Consider the following 22991-nt stretch of genomic DNA (forward strand, 5'->3'; position numbering starts at 1 on the left):
GTTTGTTCCCATATCTTGTGGCAGCATTCCCACACATAGTGCAGATTGCAGTACATTACACACAGAAAATATAGGCCATCATCAATTGCTAGGCTGAAGAGTCTGCAAGACTGTGTTTGCCTGACAATCTGAGCCCTTGGTATCGGCAAATTATTTCTTCACTCCCAGGGGAAGCTCTCAAGCTGAGTTCTCCAGGGTCTATTTTCTGCTCCTCCCACTGCTCTGGGAATCCTGGCCAACCAAAGAGTCCGCAGGGACAGTACAGGGGAATCATAAAGGTCACTGTCCAGCATAGACAGTTTCAGACATTCAAGATTCGTATGCTGATTCCCAGGGCTCTGCATTCCTGTCATGGTAAGAAGATTTCCAGTCTCTGCTGAGCAGTATTTTGATGAATTGATTGTTTCTGCATTAAAGTTATAGTTAAGGGCACAGGAAGGGTTCCAAGGTTCAAGTCAACAACCATCTGGGTAGGAATTCACCAGCACAACAACTTGAAGTGTTTAGTATTGTCAGAAACACTAAGGGATTTACCTGGTAAAATTGGAACTACAAATGTTTTGGAAATAGTTTAGACAAATATTTGTTTTTAAGATCCTTGTCTCTTACTGTGTTTTTCTATCTGTCTCAGTAGCTTCCTTTTTTGGGCTGTGTGGTTTTTCCTCTGGTTTGCTCAAGTCTTCCAATTCAGCAACTTCACTGCACTATTAGGAAGTACAGCCAAGCCTCTGCAGCAGGTATCTATGTTACCAGAGGGTTCACAACAAGAATTGGCTACACAATGGCCAAATTCTGTGAGCTAAATCAGGGCCCCTGTGTGTTTTGAAATCCCCATCTTTCATTCCTGGTCTCAGAACACCGCATGATCTGGGGGTTTCCTTCAGACTCTTTCAACAGCTAAATAGAATAGTGCTCTGAGTAGCAGGACCCCAAGACATGATTTTCACAGCTCAGAGTTGAAAGTTAAACACTAAAGGTGAATCTGGTTTTGTTGAGTTCAATGGAAAAACTCCCAACAGAGCCAGGAGCACACCCTAAATCCACATGTAGGGACTTAAATAAATGGCCTGATTTATTCTGACCATGAGCCTCCAGTGATTTCCCGTGGCCTCTAAGGACGGGTGAGCTCATTTGGACCAAAGAAGAACTGACAGGAGAGTTGCTGAAACCTCAAACTCACAGCCTTAAAGGCTCAGAACAATTAGGATTATGATTTTTTTTTTTTTTTTTTTTTTTTTTTGCAGAGGTAGGATAAGAAGCACCAAAAAGCAATGAAAATAAAAGCATGTTTCTGTCTTAGAGGCAGTGTTGGAAATATCACCTGGGTAGCTCAAGCAATGCACAGTGTGTGGAGGGTCGGGAGGGAGTGGAGAGAGATGGGCAGTATCCAGATCACACTGGCACCGAGTTCTGAAGCTTTCTGAAATAGGGAATGCACATCCTGCCTAACGCAGAGACAAAAGAAGCGTAATGAGGCCTTCTGGGTGTGTGTGCATATCTCAGATTGTAACATAACATGGGCCACACTGCTCCAGATTGATTCTGACACTTTCCCCTAACCAGACCACCCCTCCTCCAGTGAGCAGTCTCACTACAATCTCATGGACACCTCAGCAGTTGCCAGCACAGAAAAGCAGCCTCAGAAAGGTATGTCCGGGTTTCTAATGGGCTGCAGTATGTTAAAGCTTTGTATCTTTTTGAAGAAGAATCATAGACTCATAGAACTGAAAGGGACCTGGAGAGGTCATCTAGTCCAATCTCCTGCACTCATGTCAGGACCAGCAATATTTAGATCATCCCTGACAGGTCTTGTCTAACCTGCTCTTAAAAATCTCCAATGATGGAGATTCCACAACCTCCCTAGGCAATTTATTCCAGTGCCTAACCACCCTGACTGTTAGGAAGTTTTTCCTAATGTCCAACCTAAACCTCCCTCACTGCAATTTAAGCCCATTGCTTCTTGTCCTATCATCAGAGGTTAAGGAGAATAATTCTTCTCCCTCTTCCTTGTAACAACCTTTTAGGTATTTGAAAACTGTTAGCATGTCCCCTCTCGGTCTTCTCTTCTCCAGACTAAACAAACCCAGTTCTTTCAATCTTCCCTCAGAGGTCACATTTTCTATACCTTTAATAATTTTTGTTGTTCTTCTCTGGACGCTCTCCAATTTGTCCACATCTGTGCTGACCATGTTATCCCCCCTACTTACTGTGACCATATGGCTGTGGCAAAGATGTTAGAGATGAAGCAACTTGGAATCATCATAGTATGATCCACAGACAGGCATTGGCTGCTAAGAAGATGCCTGGACTTGTGCTCTATAAGCACATGGACTTAGGGTATAAAACCGAACAGAGCAGGCCCATTCTTCACCTTTCTCCTGCCCTCATCTGTGCTGCAAGCAACAAAGACACTGAGAAGAACACTGAAGACTCCAATAGAGGAGATTGGCCCAGATTTAAGGGGAAAATCTGTGTATTATGGCCCAGATTTAAGGGGAAAATCTGTGTATTATGGCCCAGATTTAAGGGGGAAATCTGTGCAATATCAAGGACTGCAATATCAAGTGGGGTGAGAAAAACTGCTTAGTCTAGGTGGTGTCCTTGAGAGTTTAGACTGTGTGCTTATATATTTATTTGTTTTGGTACTTAACTCTGACTTTTTGCCTATCACTTATAGTCACTTAAAATCTATCTTTTGTTGTCAATACATTGGTTTAACTGTTTAACCTTACCAGTGTGTTTGTATGAAGTGTGTGGAGAAACTGCACGGGTTTGCAAAGTCTGGTGTATATTCACTTTGCATTGGTGATGTGGTGAAACAATTAATAAATGTGCATTGCTTATCTTGAGTGGTGCAAGACAGTATATCCCTGAGGTACAGTGCTGGGAGCTGGGGGGATTTGACCCTGGTGCATTTCTCTGTGTGATTCATGAGAGGCTCTGGGAGTATTCATGCCATCTCGCTGGGTGTGGGGGCTCCATGTGCTGTTGTGCTAAGTGATCACAGCTCCTGGAGGAGTTTGCTGCTGCTCACTGTCAAGGCATTGTGATAGACAGCCCCGAGAAGGGAGAGAGTTCAGGGGGCACAGCAGTCCCTCAGTTCCAGGCTGGACCCCATGGATTCCGTGACAATAAGGTCAGGATGACAGTATGTAACTTCTTTGTATCAGGGTATAAAGAGGTATCTCAAAAGTAGTACCTTTGGCCAGCCTAGGGGGATGTGGAAAGTCCCATCACTGACCAAGTTGCATCCTTTGTCATGGGCATACATTAGTATTCTCGTAGAGACTACCAGGTGCTACTGTGCTTCGTCAGCAATAAACCTGGCTGGGTAGCTTCATATCTTAACAGATATTGTGGTCATTGGGTGGATCGCTCACGGTCTGCTCTGCCAACTGTTTGCAATGAGCTATTACAGCACACAGGGAGAACACATCGTGACAAAAGTTCCTCCTCTGCCTTGGTGGGTCCTGCACTTTTTGGCAGATTTGCTCATCTCAAAGGTTCATGGCAGCCCTGAGTTTGGCCACTTTTGCTACTGGCTCAAACCTGCCGTTCACTCAGCTAACCTCATCACTGGCCAGCCTGGGGGAAAGGGAGGAGAACAATCCTTGTAGTCTCTGTTGTACCATGTTGTGGGTCGGAGACAGGCCAGAGACCTTCCTCTCTGATAAGACTCACAGTCCAGGTGTCAAATAGGGAGTTGGGGGGATGGGCAGAACCGGGCCCACAATCTACTCCGGGTTCCAGCCCAGGGCCCCGTGGATTGCAGCTGTCTACAATGTCTCCTGGAACAGCTTTGTGACAACTACAACTCCCTGAGCCGCTTCCCCATGAACTCCCCCCAGCATCTTCTTTATCCTCGGCGCAGGACCTTCTTCCTGATGCCTGATAACGCTTGTACTCCTCAGCCCTCTAGCAGCACTTCTTCTCACTCCCAGCTCCTTACAAGCCCCCTCACTAAGTGAACTGAGGTCCTTTTAAAACCAGGCGCTCTGATTAGCCTCCCTGTCTTAATTGATTCTAGTAGCTTCTTAATTTCGCAAAAATTTCCTGTGCAAGCAGAGGCAAAAAATTTAAAAAAAAAGAAAATTAAAAAAAGAAAAAAAAAACCAATTAAATCACTAAAACAACAGGAAATAATTAAAAGGGGGAAATTCTCCATATAATAGCCCAATTTGGCCAGTATTAAAAGCTTCAGAAAATTTAAAATTGACAGTGAATTTTAAACAAATTAATAAAGCTACCCCTGCCTTGGCACCAATACTAGCAAATTTACCTCAAGTAATATGCAGTAAATAAAATAATAAACAAAGAAAAAAATAAAGTGGGTACCTAAAAAACTCCAAAGAGAAGAAATCATTAACCTGTGTCACTCTATGGCCCACCCAAAAAAAACTCTTTTAAAGTCAAAACAAATTAAAATAAGGCCTAAGGTGCAAAAAAATGTTTAAAAAAATTGTTAAAAACTGCATAAGATGTGCAGCAAATAAAAATAAACCACCAAATTCAAAACCCTGGTTGCACCAAAAAACTGTAGGTCCATATAGTAAAATACAAGTTCATTATATTAATAAATTGCCTACCCCCCACCCCCAAATCAGTATTTATTAGTAATAATAAATTCTTTTTCTAAACAGGTAAAGGCAATTGCAGCCAGAAATCATACTGAGGAAACTACCGCTAAGAAGTTCTGGGAAGTAGTGTTCAGTAAATATTAAACGCCAAAAGTAATTGATTCAGATAATGGACCACATTTTATATAAAAGAAAAACAGTTAAAATGTATTAAAAGCGTTAAAAGTAAGGCAACAACTACATATCCCCTATCATCCTCAATCATCAAAAACAGTAAATAAATAAACCAAACTATTAAAAAAGCCCTACGCAAAGTTGTTCCAAAATCTGGCAAAAATTAAAACATTATATGGAAACAAATAATATATTTGTTTGACACATTTATACTTTAGGACATGATTTTTTGATGATACTTTTAAATACGTTATTTTTAATGTTTTATAATTTACTGTTTTGAGCTACATGAGAATGTATATAGGGTTTTTTTGTTTGTTTGTTTGGTTGGTTGGTTTTTTTTTTGCTTTTTTAATGGCATTAGTTAGTTTAAACTTTTTTTTGTTAAGTTTTAGTGGTAATTTTTTTACCCATTGGGTAACTGGCACCTTTTATGGGGGAGGGAGGTATAATAAAGGGTTTTATAGTTGTATAGGCCTTTTAAAGAGAATTTGATAAGGTTGGTAGCCAGTACCCAATTGATTACTATTTTGGATGGCTGCCAACACCTTGGGGAGTTTTAATGCGACTGGCAAGTGTTACGGTCTTTTGCGGGCCCCCACCTTCTGTACTCGAAGTGCCAGAGTGGGGAAACAGCCTTGACAACATCTATTACTATTTCTCCTCTGATTTTCATCAGTCTGGCTGGGATAATGTTAATACCTGTAGCCTTTCCATTCTTGAGTGATTTCACAGCTCTCTCCACTTCTTCACACAGTATTGGAAAGTCATCCTCCTTTGTTGAATCGGGCTATCAAGGACTCTAGTATCTCCATTTGTCTGGTGGTTGAATATATTGGAACAGTAGTTTGTCCACCTATTGATGATGTCCTTTGTAATTTTTCACAAGCTGGGCTAGGCACTGTTTTTGAAATGAAGGATTCCCGACATACGTTAAAGCTGTATAAGATGGGGTGTGACATTATTTAATGTCCTCATTCTTCACAAAAGAGAGCTCCTGGCTACAGCTGAAGAACAACGACTGATCTGGGGGAAGAGCTGGTCCCAGGTTAAAAGGATTTCTAGCTGGTGTTTGGAAACCTTGAGGACTGCTTGTATCACCAGCCATAGTGAGAAATTGCTTATTCATATCCAATGTATCTTGTATATTAGGCTCAGTTTCCAGTTTTACATCTGTCAGTCTTTAAGGTGCCACAGGACTCTCTGTTGCTTTTTACAGATCCAGACTAACACGGCTCCCCTCTGATACTTTCCAGTTTTGTTACTTGCTAGGTTATCAGCTTGATTTACTTGCTATCGTTTTTAGTTAAACTTATTTTTACTTTATCTAAATCAGTGTGCCTTTGAGTGAAGTGTCTGGGGAACATCTCAGCTTCGTTAACACAGGCTAGTGGCAAATCGTTCCAATATCAAGGGGCGGGCAAATCTATGTACAGATCCCTGTGCAGTGCAAGACAGTATAATTTTGGGTTTATACTCCAGTGGAGGGTGTGAGCCTGGGGAGGTAGGAAATTGGCTGATGTCTGGTGTTTGTATTTTGGTGGCATATGTAAGCCCTCAGATAGCTCTGGTTGGGTGTTACAGGGCCTGAAGAGGCTGAATTAGCAACAAAACTTGTACACCCTTCAGCTTGCATAAATTCAGGATCATACCATTTTTCCTGCACATGGTGGCAGTGACTTTTCCGAGGATAATACAAAGTACATTACAACTGCATGGGCGGTTGGACTGGGATGTTGCTACAATCAATTGAATATGTTCTTTTTTACCTGTATCTTGTGGCAGCATTCCCAAGCATAGTGCACATTACACACAGAAAAGAAAGCCATCGTCAATTGCTAGGCTGAACAGTCTGCAAGTCTCAGTTTGCCCTGACAGTCTGAGCCCTTGTTATTGGCAAATCATTTATTCCCTCCCACGGGAGGCTCTCATGCTAACGTTCTCTGGGTCTATTTTCTGCTCGACCCGCTGCTCACGGAGCTGAGGGAATTGTCTGGGAGTCCTGGCCAATCTGAGAGCCCACAGGGACTGTACAGGGGAATCATAAAGGTCGCTGTCTAGTGCACCGAGTCTCAGATATGTGAGATTCATACACTGATTCTCAGGACTCTGCTTTTCTGTCGCCATAAGATGATTTCCTCTCTCTGATGAGCGGGACTGCGGTGAGTTGTCTGGTTCTACATTAAAGTTAGTGCTATGGGCTCCAGGGTCCAAGTCAAGAACGATCTGGGAAGGAATTCACTAACACAGTGACATGAACTGTTTAGTATCAGAGGGGTAGCCGTGTTAGTCTGGATCTGTCAAAGCAGCAAAGAGTCCTGTGGCACCTTATAGACTAACAGACTTATTGGACCATGAGCTTTCGTGGGTGCCACAGGACTCTTTGCTGCTTTGAACTGTTTAGTATTGTCAGAAACACCAATGGATTTACCTGACAACATTGGAACTACACATGTATTGGAAATAGCTTAGACAAATATTTGTTTTTAAGATCAGTTCCTTGTCTCATCCTGGGTCCTTCTATCTGTCTCAATAGCTTCCTTTTGGGGGCTGTGTGGTTTTTCCAATTCAGCAACTTCACTGAGCTGTTAGGTAATGCAGCCAAAGCCTCTGCAAAGGGTATTTGTGTTACCAAAGAGTTCACAACAAGAAAGGGCCACATACTGGCAAATTTCTGCTCTGATATTCTGCCTGCACAGGGTTACTGCAAATTGGCACTGGCTTCCCTGAGAGGAAAATCAGGCCCCATGTGTTTTGCAATCCCCATTTTTCATGCCTGGTCTCAGAATGCCAAGTAAACTGGGGGTTTCCTTCAGACTCTTTCTGCACCCTAACAGAATAGCAGCATCCGAAGCCATGATTTTCACAGCTCGGCGCCAAACGTTATACACCAAGAGTGAATCTGGTCCCATTGAAATCAATGGCTAAAAGGTTCAAAACAATCAGGTTAACAATTTTTTCAGGGAGGAGAGGGGTCTTCTCTCTGTGTTCCCCAGCATCTCTGGGTATGGAGAGGACTAGAAGCGCCAAAAGGCAGTACAAATAAAAACATGTTTCTGGCGTAGAGGAAACCAGGCAGTGTTGGAAATCTCACCAGGAGAAGTCCAGGAATGCACAGTGCTCTGTGTGTATGTGGGGTGGGGAAGTAGTGGAATGTGCAGTAGCCAGATCACAGTGTCACAGCCCTAAAACCAGGTGAAATAGGGACTGGACATCCTGTATAATGCATAGACCAAAGAGGCGTAACAAGGCCTCCTGGGGTGGGGCGTGTATCATACTGTAACAGAACATGGACCTCACTGTAGCAGACTGTCTCTGACACCGTCCCACATCCTGACCATCCCTCCTCATGTGGGCAACCCCACTACAGACTTGTGGCAACATCAGCAGTGGCCAACATGGAAAAGCAGCCTCAGGAAGGGGTGTCTGGGTTTCTAACGGGCTGCAATGCATTAAAGCTTTGTGTCATTTTGAGGCAGAGTTACTCAAACTGTCCTCTCTCCCTCCTGCCGGGTCTGTCCCTCTCTCCTTCCCTGCACAGGCAGAGCTGCTGCTGGGGTTCCCTTGATCCCAGAAAGGCAGTTCAGGCTGATCTCCCCCTTTTCCCAGGTGCAGGCAGACACCGAGTTTAACCCAGTTTGAAGAGCTATTTCTGTGAGCTCTCACTGTGGGGTCTGGCAATTGGTTTTGCTCCTGGGTGAGGAGTATCACTGTGTGGTATGGCAGGAAGCTGTGGGGGTGGGAAACATACATGTGGCCATCACTGGGGATTCTGGGGCAAGGAGTGAGATGTACCTGGGCAGGCAGGCGGTAATGAGCATTCCAGGGGCAGGGAGCAGGCTGTGCACAGAGAAGCTGGCAGTGCTGGGGTTCGCTGCTTCAATCTCCCATCATACGCTGACCCCCAGCCATACTCTCCTTCCCCATCCCAGAGTGCCCCAATTCCAAAAGCATGCTTGTTGCCAGTGTCTTCTGCATGCTCCCCAGTCATCCCTGGCTCCCACAAGCTCCAAGTCGCCCCACAGTCCCCACAGCTCTTCCTTTGCAGGGGGTGAGGTGCCTCCAGTCACACCTCCTCCATTGGCTGTGGGGTAATCAGTGACTGTGTCTCACCAGTGAGAAATCGCACAGAGTTGCAAATACTAACACACCTGTGCTACTGATCTTGGTGCACCCATACACAATGTGGGTGCCTTTGGGAACTGCAGAACAGGAACAACTCATAATGAGAGCAGGAAACTCTGGGACATATGAGGGCCTAAATAAATACACTTGCCACATGCAGGAGCCACTGGCAGCTGCCTGAAACTGTAGGTCACTGAGACACACACGTTAAACCCAGGCTGTTCTGTGACCATTTGCTAGCCAGTCATTCACGGCCAGGGTTGTACATACATTCCACTGTGCAGAGATTTAATTTGGTCAAATCATTATTTTTCTCACCTAAAACGTCCATTCATGCAGTGCCTCATGGCATCCCTCAGACTCCTGAAACACACACCTAGTGCAACATTTTCAAGGCACCACAGTCACATGAGAATTTCTCTCCTTAGGGTAAGTTCAACAGAGTCATGAATAGTAAAAATGCTTTCTGTATGCCCAGGCACAAGCTTGCAGGCGAAATGTCTCGACTCCTGGGCCAAGGTCCATACACTCCCAATGTCCTCTTGATCTTATGTTAGGAGACACCGATCGGTATTTTATAGACTTTTCTCATGTCCCTTTTTATTCATATCCTTTGTAAAGTAACAATCCCAGTCTCTCAATCTCTCTCCCTATGAGAGTTTGCCCAGGCACTTGATCATTCTGGTTGCACACGCCTGAACCCCTCTATTTCTGCAATATCCTGTGTGAAAAGGATCTCCTATACTACACAAAGGAGTTTAGAGGAGGGTGAAGCACTGACTGACTGATCTCATAGCATTGTATTTTCTGTATGATTCTCCATCCTACTCCTATTGGAATCCCATGTCTCTGTTTAGTTTCTGTCCATGTTTGCATTTTGAGAATGGTTTCACAGAGCTGTGTACCATGAAGCCCAGGTCCCTCTCACACAGTAAAATTAGAACCTTGTGAAGTATTTGAGAAGTTCAAGCTTTTCCCTCAAATGGGCATACACGTTGCAGTTATTGACATTAAAATTCATCTGCTATCCTGCTGCCCATTCACCTGGCTTGGTTAGCTCCCTCTGGGGACTTCTCTAGATTTGATTATGACCTACATAATCTGGTGCCATCTGCAAATGTGGCCACCTCACTGCTTATCACCTTTCTAGAGAGTTAGTAACTATAACACATTTACCATACCAATTGTTGTATAAAGTGTGTAACCCCCTTCACTGTGCTTCTCTCCCTTCACAGGCATCTTGAGCATTTCTGAGCTAGATCGACACATTGACGACTTCATGGCAACTTTCAACTTCACCACATCTGACCCTTCAACATTCATCCTAATGGGTATCCCTGGCCTGGAAGCTGGACACATCTGGATTTCCATCCCTTTCTCTATTTCCTACATTATCAGCCTTTTGGGAAATATTACACTTCTTTTTGTTGTAGGGAAAGAGCAGACCCTGCACAAGCCGATGTACCTGCTTCTCTGCCTGCTCGCGCTCACAGACATTGCCACATCTATCTTCATTGTGCCGAAGGCACTGTGTATATTTTGGTTAAATTTGAGGAGCATTACTGTGGGTGGCTGCCTCACCCAGATGTTCTTCCTTCACATGGTTTCTTTCATGCAGTCAGCCATTCTCGTGATAATGGCCTTTGATCGCTACGTTGCCATATGTAACCCTCTGAGATATGCCACCATCGTCACCAATGCACGAATATCTAAGCTAGGATTCATGGGTTTGATCAGATCTGTTATCTTCATGTTGCCTCTGCCCCTGCTCCTGAGCACGCAGCCATTCTGTGACAACCGCTTTATCGCCCAAACACACTGTGAGCACATGGCGGTGGCAAAGATATCATGTGGGGACATCACAGTGAACAGGATGTACAGTTTTGTTATAGTGTTTGTAGTCATCGGGTTCGACCTGACACTCATTGCCCTGTCCTACGGTCTGATCATGAGGGCTGTCCTCAGAATCTCCTCCAAGAAATCCTACCAGAAAGCCCTCAACACCTGCACAGCCCACATCTGTGTGATGCTGACCTCTTATGGTCCCGGCTTCCTAACCAGCCTGACTCACCGGTTTGGTCAGGGCATCGCTCCCCACGTTCACATCATCTTGGCCAACCTCTATTTCCTCATCCCTCCCATGCTCAACCCTATCATTTATGGAGTCAAAACCAAAGAGCTTCGTGACAAAGTGGGCAAATACACCTGCAGAAGGTGATCAGCTGGGGCCACTGACTTTAAACCCTGTGTGACAAGAGGAGGAAAGGACATCTCCTCATTAATCAAGGGTGCTGTGTCTCCGTTTGGCTGAGCTCAGCATTGTGGAAGTTCTGTAGCCCATTGGGCTAGTTTGCCTTTGTCATATTTACTGCTACTGTAGCCCAGCTCTATTATATTCACTGCTTTGCATTATATTTTGCTTTTCATTAGATTTAGTAGTAATGCAAGAAACCTACAGACCTCTATTCTGTAAGATATTAGCTTTAGCAAGTTAACATAAGTCTTGAGGCCTATCATCTTTAAACAATAAGCTTTGTACAGACTAACAGCCCAATGGAAAACCCCGAATATTTGGGGAGCTGAAAATAGAGGTTAAGGGCCTCAGTACATCTGTAGGTGTAATGTGTTTGAGACAGACAGTGTTTTGTGTGGCCTATAGGGAGAGGATTTACAGAATAAATCATGATCATCATTCCCAGTGAGGCTGACCAAGTGGAAGACTCTGATGAAGAGGGTGACCTATGCTGGAAACAGCCAATTTTGCATAGTAACCATTCAAAAAGGTACCAATATGGTCCCTTGGAGTGTCCTTTCACAGACTCAAATTTGTTTTACTCCAAGCCAACCTACTTTGTTAGGGAATCATGTAATTTCCCTTATTCCCACCTTTAAAAACATCATCATCATCCAGTTTAACCCAGCCTATCAGGATTTAACTATCCAAAGTACACACACATTTCTTGTCTATATTCCCCTCCTAGGGTTACAATTACAGTTATTGTTGGCTCTTAAGGAGACCCACCTCATAGAAATTACTAACAAGATGGATAAAGCCAAACAAGCTATTACCCAATTAATGAATAAAGGTAATAAGTCTTAACCAATTCCTAATGTAGATATTGAAGTAAAAGGATGGGTTATTGTCCAAGAAATTACAATAGGAATTATTTTTGAATGCAACTAGTGTAAACTCAAAGAATATAAGCAAAAACCTCAAAGACCTAGATAGGTACCAAACACTGATGATGGTGCCTATATATATGGTGCACATCCCAAAAATGCACCAGGGTCCAGAGTATCATTTTTATGATATTCTTCCTCCACTCTGAGAGGTGGAAAATAGCGATGAAACTATCCCCACAAATGCCTGACCCTCCATACCCGCACCTGTGTGATGGGGTTCATGTAGCCTATAGGGCTAACCTGCTTGCTTGACCATAGAGATATATTTTCTTCAAGATTTCTGATTTCTTTATGGTTTTGATTATATCTTTTATTATAGTATGTTATAATACATTTATATTAAAGTGGTTTGGCTGTAACTGAAGGAACTTACAGGCTACATCCTGTATGTTGAGCTAAGGCAAAGTTAGCATACACGTCTGATTCCTTTCACCCAGATAGCCAAGTTGGCTCACGTATGTTCGGGACCTTTCACCTAGATAGAAGGTGATGGGCTAAAGCATAAGGTCTGCATATGACGTGCTAAAACAGGTTGGCATAGGGGCTTTCCTAAGTTCATTCCTTTTTAACAGGTACACCACAACTTGTAAAAACCCAAAATATCTGGTTAAGACCAGACTAAAATGACTGGTTAGGACAGAAATAACAAATGTGATACCTAACCAGAAAAGGGCCATGGTAACGAATTGACGTATTTGATAATAAGTAGAGATCAATGATATACTGACCTATAGGGAAAAAAAAAACCTTCAACATTAATAAGGTGAGGAAATACAAATAAGGAAAAGGGGAGGGGGGGAAATCCCCGACTGAATATGCATCAAATATAATGGTGTCAGTATAACATAGTATAAAAGTGGCATCCCAGCCTAGGGGCAGTAGCAGGAAAGGTGCTAGAGTGATGGACACTAGGGATGATGAGGAAGGTGATGAGGAAGATGATGGATAACACTTCAGGTGGTTGTACAAGGGATGGTGTGAGTATATGGAAGTGCAGATGTATGTTCTCTATCTTGTTAAATTGGGGTGTTTGTGACTGAGCTAAATGTATTCATAAACTATATTAAATATAAAGAGTTTCCACAGTGTGAGTGTTGTCACTGTGCACATCAGGGTTCCCAACTATATAATCATTTAAATAAAACTGGACCTGATTTTGGGACAAGAAACCATCAATCTTTAAATTAATAAGTCCTTAAAGTGATAACTGGGGATTCTTAAGTAATATTAATACATAATCTAAAGATCAGGCAAAAGTGAGAAGTTCCTCACACCTAATGTCTTGTCACTCCATCACTAGGCACTGCTCTCTCCATTGCTAAGTTCCCTCTCTGTCACTGTCATCTGACCTATTTCATTGTCAGCCTGTCACTTGGCCTCACCGTAATTCCTACACTACCAGAAGAAACTGCAGATTTCTGATGAAAGGTGGCTTTCCATTAGTCCCCGGGTTCTTGATCAGTTCTTGATCAGTTGATCAGTTTGTTGAACTGATTTTTTTTTATTAAAGCTAATGTTTAAAAAATGTATATAGTGCACAGGTTAAGAAAAATAGTTTCTGTACATCTGGGTGTCATGCTTGGATCATCTACAAATAAACATTTTGTTTAAAAGTCATATGAAACTTATATATGTTTTACCTCCCTTGTCCGGCACCCTCGGGACCTGACCAGTGCTGAACCAGGGAATTTGCCGGACCAGGGGAGGTCAACACCAGCTGGCCCTTCTGAAGTGCCCGGGGTCCCAGCTGCCCTCTCCAGGTCCCGTCCGCTGGACCCTCTGCAACCACCAGCTTCCTTGCCGCAGGCTCCGTCCTGGCCCCAACCTTACCCCTGTCTATGCCCCTCACTGGCCCAGGCTGGAACCAGAGCTGGGGGCAGCTGCGGCGCCCCGGGTTGGGGCCAGGAGCGGAGCCCAGCGGCTGGGACCCTGGCAGCTGCAGAGGGGGCTGACAGGGGCCTGGGGCCAGTGGCTGGGACCCTGGGTGTCTGCAGAGGGGCCGGCAGTGGGGAACAGGGGCTGGCATCTGAGACCCTGGGCGGAAGCTTCCGGCATGCTCCACATAGTCCTTTGCTTTTTCAATGGTGTCAGTCAGTTTAAATTCCGTTTTCTTAAGTTCTATTGGTAACTCCCTTACCTATTGAATAACTGACACCCCTTCTTCTTCTTCTTCTTCTTCTTCTTCTTCTTCTTCTTCTTCTTCTTCTTCTTCTTCTTCTTCTGGATATAATAAAGGGTTCCACAATCTCATAGGCCTTCCAATGAAAATTTGATAAGGGTGGTAACCAATACCCAATCGATCACTGCTTCGGATGGCTGCCAACAGCACTGGTAATTTATCGTCCCAATCTTTGCCAGTTTCTTACACTACTTTGCATAGAGCTTTTTTAATAGTTCAATTCGTCCTTTCTACTGTCCCTGATGATTGAGGATGATAGGGGACATGTAGTTGTTGTTTTATTCCTAAAGCTTGTAATAAATGTTTAATAACTTCTCCTATAAAATGTGGCTCATTATCTGATTCAATTATTTTTGGAGTCCTATATCTACTAAACACTACTTCCCACAACTTCTCGGCAATAGTGTCTGCAGTATGCTTTCTGGTGGGAATCACCTCCCCCAATCCAGAAAAAGTATCTGCTATCACTAATAAATACTAAACCCCCTTTTGGATCTTAGGCAATTTATCAATATAATCAACCTGTATTGTTCTTAATGGCCCCACAATTCTTTGGTGCAATAAGGTCCCGAATTTGGTGGTCTATTCCACTTGCTGCACATCTTATGCACATTTTAACAAAGTTTTCTATGTCCTTTTGCACCTTAGGTCATATTCCAAATTGTTTTGCGTTAAAGAGATTATTCTCTATCCCTTGAGGGAATGTGAAGTTTGTAATGTATCTCCTTATCTCTCCCAGGTTGAATCTCCTGTTTTTTGGCTTGAGCTCTAGTAACTCCCATAACTCCCAAAGATTCCTTTGCTGCTAATTTAGCTAAAGCAGCCGCTTTATCATTCCAATATTTTTCATTTCATTCTTGCTTTTTTCACACATCCCAAACTGCTGGTCTGTGGGTGTTAATCTTCTAGACTTGTATGCTACTGGTATCAAATTCCTGTTGGTTTCTTCCATTAATACTGTCTGTTGTATCACAGCCATCTTAATTACAAATGGCTTCTCTATCTCAGGGAGTTTCAGTGCTGGAGCCAGCATCAAGGCTTGTTCTAAATGACAGAACACTTCTTGTTCGGGACCCCCCTCCCATTCTACTTTATTTTTTTAATAAACACTACAAGGGTCCAACTGTGTTTCCTTAAATAGTTAAATCTTCCCAACATCACCCTCAATGCATAAGAATCCTCTGTCCTTGGTAAATTCATGAATGATTTCACCTTTTGTTGATCGACCTGAATTCCTTGATCCCCTAGCATCACCCCCAAATAATTCACCCTTCTTTCCACTAATTGGGCTTTCTCTCTATTAGCCTTGAAACCCACTTCCTGCCTGAGTCTCAACACTTTTTCAGTCTGTTCGGTCACTTCCTCTTCAGTGTCCCCTCACACTAATATGTCATCTACATATGAGGTGATATTCTCCCGATCCTTTTAGGATAATCCAGCATTTGCACTAGATGTTGGTGTGTAAAAGCCAGAGTGTAATGTAGGCCCCGGGGAACTCTTTTAAGTAAGTAGTGTTGTCCTTTAAAAGTAAACGTACAGAGGGCCCAATAATCAGGATGCAATGGAATGGAGAAAAAGCAATTTGTCAAATCGCCTATAAAATGTGGCCCATTATCTGATTCTTCACTGCAAGGCCCGGGAACCAGTAGTGGATCCCATCGACACTAAGTGCGGCTCCCTACGTTCCCTGTAAGAGAGGGGGGCCCTTCTCTTGGAGCTCTGTGCTGCCTGCCGGCAGGGGGAGAGAAGAGGCCCCTTCCCTAGAGCTAACTGCTGCTGGCAGGGAGAGAGCCATGGGGAGTCCTCTGGCCCCACCTCCAGTGCATCCTGCCTGCACCCCAAATTCCTCCTCCTCAGCCCCACCCCTGAGCCCGTACCCCCAGAAACAGTACTATGACCACCAGACATAAGAAGCCCCACTGACTCCTGCGGACAGGGTGCTAATAGCCAGGGAGAAGAAAGGGAGAGAGAAATTGGGGGACAGGTGAGAACCAATTCCCTATATCATATTCAGAAGACAAGGGGACTTGTCTGTCTATGCTGTATAGCTGGAATCGGGAGGAGGGGAAGGGGTGATACACTGTAACCAAATTACACCATGCATATTTCTACCTATTGGTGAAGTTAATCAACCAGCAGGCATGGAGGTACCAATGGAGGAAGTCAAGCCGGGACTTGAGGAAAACTTCCCATGGGAGACAGAAGCAGGGAAGGAACTTATTGGGGGCTTTGAAGATAGACCAGGCTGCTATAGGGGAAAGAAAACCAGTAGGGGGTGACATCCACAGGGGATACCTGAGACATGTAAAATGGGCAGTGCAGTAACGGGGAGCCAGGGCTACCCAGCATTGAGTCACAAGACCCAGATCCAGACCATTTTGATTCAGACCCTCCGTACTGTGACCTGGAGGAGCCTGACCCGATCATGGGACCACAAAGGAAGCTGACCAACCTGAAGGGAGTCTGAACGATCCCAATTGGATTGGAGAAGGGCAGACAGAGTGGGACCACATTGGAGAGGTGCCCAGAGACAGTTCTCCAGCTCCTCGGCGCTCCATAAGACAGCAAAGGGCACCTGTCCGGCTTGATTTGGAACAGTGGGCTGCCTGATGAAAGAGGAATGGGGACCAGAGGTTTTGCTCGTGCTGCTGTGGGGCGACGTGGAGCAAGAGGCTCTCAGAAACATATGGGAAAAAACGGGGGTGGCGTGTGATATTCAACCTGAGAGGTTTTTGACTAAGGACAGGGATGAGGTCACCCTTTCAATAAGTGGGGGAAGGGGGTAGCCCAAGACCCAGTGTGCTTCAACAGCAGCCCTGGGACTACAAACTGCAGCATGCTGAGAGAACTTCCTAGTTCCTGCCAGGATCTACTCTCTGCCCTCCCAGCCTGGGGTCTCAGCACTCACCGAGCTGGGAGCGGGTAGCAGGCAAACAGAGAGGCGGCTGCTGGACTGTGATCCTGTTCTATGTTTGTCAAGGCTGCTTCCCCACTCTGAACTGTAGGGTACAAATGTGGGGGCCCGCATGAAACTTCTAAGCTTAACTACCAGCTTAGATCTGGTCCGCTGCCACCACTCCCAAAGTGCTAATTCCCTTCCCTGGGTAGCCTTGAGAGACTCTTCACCAATTCCCTGGTGAATACAGATCCAAACCCTTCGGATCTTAAAACAAGGAGAAATTAACCATCCCCCCTCCTTCCTCCCACCAACTCCTGGTGGATCAAGATCCAACCCCCTTGGATCTAAAAACAAGGAAAAATCAATCAGGTTCTTAAAAAGAAGGCTTTTAATTAAAGAAAAAGGTAAAAATCATCTCTGTAAAATCAGGATGGAAACTAACTTTACAGGGTAATCAAACTTAAAGAGCCCAGAGGAATCCCCTCTAGCCTTAGGTTCAAAGTTACAGCAAACAAAGATAAACACTCTAGCAAAAAGGTACATTTACAAGTTGAGAAAACAAAGATAAAACTAACACGCCTTGCCTGGCTGTACTTACAAGTTTGAAATATGAGAGACTTGTTCAGAAAGATTTGGAGAGCCTGGATTGATATCTGGTCCCTCTCAGTCCCAAGAGCAAACAACCCCCAAAACAAAGAGCACAAACAAAATCTTTCGCCCCACCAAGATTTGAAAGTACCTGGTCCCTTTATTGGTCCTTTGGGTCAGGTGTCAGCCAGGTTACCTGAGCTTCTTAACCCTTTACAGGTAAAAGGATTTTGGAGTCTCTGGCCAGGAGGGATTTTATAGTACTGTACACAGGAGGGCTGTTACCCTTCCCTTTATAGTTATGACAATGTTGTTTACAGAATAAAGCCTGTTCCTGGTAGTATGTATGAGAGGGTCTTGTCAGAGGTGAACACACACTGACACACAACACAGAACACACAAAGAAGCCTCAGGCCCAGTTCCCTAAAGTTGTGTAAAAAGTCACAAGCAGGCTTCCCCTATCTTGAACAACCTCATACAGGACCAGTGAACAGCGGGAGGGGGGCGGGCACACAATGATTATTGAACATTGGATAGTGGATCACCTATGCATTTCTGCTCTGATGTCTCTACGGTGACCATCTCGTTACCAGTGCATGGTGTGACAGACCCAGACCAGTGGGGTACAGGACCCAAACCTCCAAATTGACCTGGACTGTGGGTTCTTCCAGAGGGGAAGGTCTCTGGGCTGTTCCCCAACCCACATGGTGAATCTCTGAGGCAAGAAAATCCGCCAATAAGCGCAGGACCCACCAAGATAGACGAGGAACTTTGTCACAATGGGTTGCCATTCACAGATACAAATATTTTTTTTTCATTGTATCTGTACTTTTCTTCATTGTAATCATTACCTCAGCTTTTCGTTTCCTGTTCAGCACATCTGACATCTAGGTACTGGTGACATTTTGTTTCCTTTCAAGTTTACAGAAATACCAAATGCACCGGAAAAACCACTAAGTTGCAAGACATTTGTCACACTATGTCACATGTTTGTGTTTTAACAGCTTGAAAGCTTGAACTCTTTGAATCTCAAATTCTACTGTCATTAAAAAAATAATCTGCCCTCCCCCCCAATACTTCCCACAACTGTGAACATTAAAAATTATACAAATACAAAAAAGCTAAAAGATAAACCCTCGATATTACCCATCAGTTATAAAAACTGAATTCTCCAAGCCTATTTATAAGCCACGAGAACGGGGGGAAGGACAGAGCCTATCCTCACTACAGTTACCTCCCAGTTTAAGGGCCTGAAACCTGTAAGTCACACTCATACATTGTCCTCACACTAACAGCAGGAACCCCATCGACTTCCAGAAGACAAAAGAGGTTTGCAGGATATGGGATTACATCAGAGATGGGAGTAAAAGAAAAGTTTCTTTCTTTTTGATGCAATACAGACATGTGCAGCACTTTGTCCAACAGGATTGCCAAGGCCTTGCCCCAGGAGTTTGAGTTAAGTTAAGAACAAGTTCTCTTAAGTACAACTGGTGGAAACAGACTTACAAACAGAAAGTCTGAGCGTGGATATAGGCACTCCTCAAATGGGCATAGGGATTGAAAGAAATGGAGATGGGTTTTCCACAGGTTGACTGTGCATTGTAGGAAGAAATACTTCCTTTTGTTTGATTTAAACTGCTGCCTATAAATTTCATTTGGTGACCCCCTAGTTCTTGTGCTATGAGAGAGCATAAATAATACTTCCTTATTTACTTTCTCCACACCAGTCACGATTTTATAGACCTCTGCCATATCTCCCTTTAGTCTTCTCTTTTCCAAGGTGCAAAGTCCCAGTCTTATTAATCTCTCCTAATACGGAAGCTGTTCCATACCCCTAATCATTTATGTTACCCTTTTCTGAACCTTTTCCAATTCCAATATATCTTTTTTGAGATAAGCGACTGGATCAGCACGCAGTATTCAAGATGTGGGCATACAGTGGGTTTACATAGATGAAATATGATATTTTCTGTTTTATTATCAATCCCTTTCTTAATGATTCACAACATTCTGTTCGCTTTTATGACTGACGCTGCACATTGAGTGGATGTTTTCACATAACTGTCTACAGTGACTCCAAAATCTATTTCTTGAGTGTTAACACCGTATCTATACCCCATCATTTTATATGTACAGTTGAGTTTGTTTTCAAATGTGCATTACTTTGTATTTCTCAACACTGAATTTCATCTGCCACTTTATTGCCCTGTCACACAGTTTTATGGGATCCCTTTGTAAATATTTGCAGTTTGCTTTGGACTTAACTATCTTGAGTAGTTTTGTATCTCCAAACTTTGCTACCTCACAGTTTTCCAGATCATTTATGAATATATGGAATAGTATCCTTCCTAATATATTAACTGGTCTTGGCAATTTATTAATTTTTAATTTATGCATTTGCTCGAAACCTCTTCTAATGACCCCTAATCTGGGACAGTTCCTGAGATTTTCACCTAAAAAGAAAGGCTCAAATTTGGGAATTTCCCTCTTATCCTCAGCCATGAAGACTGATGCAAAGAATTCATTTAGTTTCTCTGCCCAGGAAGTTATTGTCTTTAAGTGCTCCTTTACCATCTCAATCATGCAGTGGCCTCACTTGCTGTTTAGTAGGCTTCCTGCTTCAGATGTACTTGAAACAATATTTGCTGTTACTTTTGGAATCTTTGGCTAGCTGTTCTTCAAATTCTCTTTTGGCCTTCCTAATTCCATTTTTACACTTTGTTTGCCAGAGTTTATGCTCTTTTCTATTTTTCTCAATAGTAATTAACTTCCACATTTTAACATGCCTTTTTGCCTCTTCTTTTCCTTTGTTGTTTAGTCACAGTGGAGGAATATCCACAAGATACTGCGAGTGGCAACCAACTGCTACAGAGGGACAAGAGAACCTACAGACTCTATTGGCAAGACCATTCTTCCCAGCATCCTTCCTCCCATTGGGTTCGTGTCCCCCCTCCGAGTCTGACCTTCAAGTGCCTCTGATCAGGTGACGTCTCCTGCACGGAGAAATCTTTCCACATTAGCAACACACCTATAAGGTGACAATCAAATTCAAAATCAAAACACCAGTGCAGATACTTGTATCCTAATTGAGGGTTGCAGCTGTTTCACACAAAAAATGACAAATGGTGGCATGAAATATAGCCCCAAATTTGCCCAAAACTTATATACTGAAAAAAACAGCAGTAACATTAACATATTAATTCTTTCTAGTTGCATTACATGATGCTAGTCAATGTCCACATTTTGTATTGAATTATTTTGTTACTCTTAGTCTTTGGTTTATCCTCCAGGCTTCCTGAAGTATTGGACATAGAGAAAACAGGTAAATTTCTCCACAATACTAAGCTCAGCCAAACTCAAACAGAGCACCCTTGATTTAGAAGGAGATATACTTTCTCCTTCTTGTCACACAGGTTTCAAGTCAGTGACCCATGGCAATCACTTTCTGCAGATGTATTTGCCCACTTTGTCACGAAGCTCTTTGGATTTAACCCCATAAATGATTGGGTTGAGCATGGGCGGGATGAGGAGATAGAGGTCATCCAAGATGATGTGAATGTGGGGAGCGATGCCCTGACCGATCCGGTTTGTCAGGTTGGAAAAGAGGCTGGGAGTATAATACGTCAGCATCACACAGATGTGGGCTGTGCAGGTGTTGAGGGCTTTCTGGTGGGCTTTCTTGGAGGAGAGTCTGAGAACAGCCTTGATGATCAGACCATAGGACAGGGCAATGAGCGTCAGGTCTGACATGTTGACTACAAAGAATAGCACCAAGCCGTATATCGTGTTCACCGTAATGTCCCCACACAACTTCTTCACCACAGCTATGTGCTCACATTGAGTGTGGGGGATAATGCGATTCGCACAGAATGGCTGCCGGCTAAGGACCAGAGGTAGAGGAAGAATGAAGAGAACAGCTCTTATCAAACCCACAAACCCTAGCTTAGCTATTCGTGTGTTATTGAGGATGATGCTGTATCTCAGAGGCTTACAAATGGCAACATAACGATCAAAGGCCATTGTCACAAGGATGGTGGAGTGCATAAGAGAAACAGTGTGAAGGAAAAACATCTGGGTGAGGCAGCCACCCATAGTAATACCTTTCAAATTGAACCAAAATATACACAGTGCATTTGGCACGACGAAGGTAGGTGTGGCAATATCTGTGAGCGCCAGCATGCAGAGCAGCAGGTACATTGGATTGTGGAGAGTCCTCTCTTTGCCTACAACAAACAAAATTGTGAAATTTCCCAACAGACCGATAATGTAGAATATAGAGAAAGGGATGGAAATCAGGACATGGGCAGCTTCCAGGCCGGGGATGCCCATTAGGATGAATGCTGAAGGGTGGGAGTGGGTGATGTTGAAAACTGCCATGACGTGGTCAATGCATCGATTGGGCTCATAAATGCTCCAGGTGACTGTAAAGGGAGAGAAGCCCAGCAAAGGGGGGTTACACACTTTATAGAAAATAGTATGATAAATATTTTTTAGTTATCAACAATCTAGAACTGGAGGTGATCAGTGAAGTGGCAACATTTACAGGTGGCACCAGATTATTTAGCTCAGAGTCAAGTCCAGAGAAGTCCTCTGAGGGAACTGAACAATCCAAGTGAATGGGGAGCAAGATGGCAGATGAATTTCGATGTCAATAAACTGTGATGTGTATGCCCATTGGAGGAAAAAGCTGAAACTCCTAAAACACTTTACAAGGTTCTGATTTAACTATAAGAACTCAGGACAAGGACCTGGGTGTCATGGTACACAGCTCTGTGAAACCCTGCTCACAGTGCAAGCACAGACAGAAACTAAACAAAACATTGGGATCCAGCAGGAGTGGGATGGGAAATCATTGCCATGAGATCAGTCATTCAATGTTTCACCCTTTCTGGTCTCCTCTGTGTAGTATTGTGCACCTTTCTCACACAGGATATTGCAGAACTATAGGGGTTAAGTCCAGGGCAAGGAGAATGATCAAGGGCCTAGGGAAACTCTCATCCAGAGAGAGGTTGAAAAGACTGGGATTGTTACGCTACAGAGGAGATGAAGAAGAGGAGATATGAAAAAATACTCACAGGTAGAGTAGATGGAGAATATATTCTCCCTTTCTCATAACACAAGATCAAGAGGACATTCAACTAAACAAGGGGTCGGCAACCTTTCAGAAGTGATGTGTGCCGAGTTTTCATTTATTCACTCTAATTTAAGGTTTCGCGTGCCAGTCCTACATTTTAACATTTTTAGAAGGTCTTCTTCTATAAGACTA

General features: G+C 43.7%; 2 protein-coding genes across 2 annotated transcripts; one reads left to right on the forward strand and one right to left on the reverse strand.

Moving 5' to 3' along the window:
- The first annotated feature begins 10121 nt into the window (after positions 1-10121).
- On the forward strand, positions 10122-11094 carry LOC135972220 (olfactory receptor 52D1-like). Its single transcript, XM_065549362.1, has one exon. It carries the CDS (start codon positions 10156-10158, stop codon positions 11092-11094), a length of 939 nt encoding a protein of 312 aa, XP_065405434.1. The 5' UTR covers positions 10122-10155.
- A 10069-nt stretch (positions 11095-21163) lies between these two features.
- LOC135972222 (olfactory receptor 52E2-like) lies at positions 21164-22102 on the reverse strand. The gene has a single exon (XM_065549373.1). It carries the CDS (start codon positions 22100-22102, stop codon positions 21164-21166), a length of 939 nt encoding a protein of 312 aa, XP_065405445.1.
- Between the last annotated feature and the right edge of the window lie 889 nt (positions 22103-22991).

The sequence above is a fragment of the Chrysemys picta genome, chromosome 1, assembly GCF_011386835.1.
Source record: "Chrysemys picta bellii isolate R12L10 chromosome 1, ASM1138683v2, whole genome shotgun sequence".
Lineage (NCBI taxonomy): Eukaryota > Metazoa > Chordata > Testudines > Emydidae > Chrysemys > Chrysemys picta.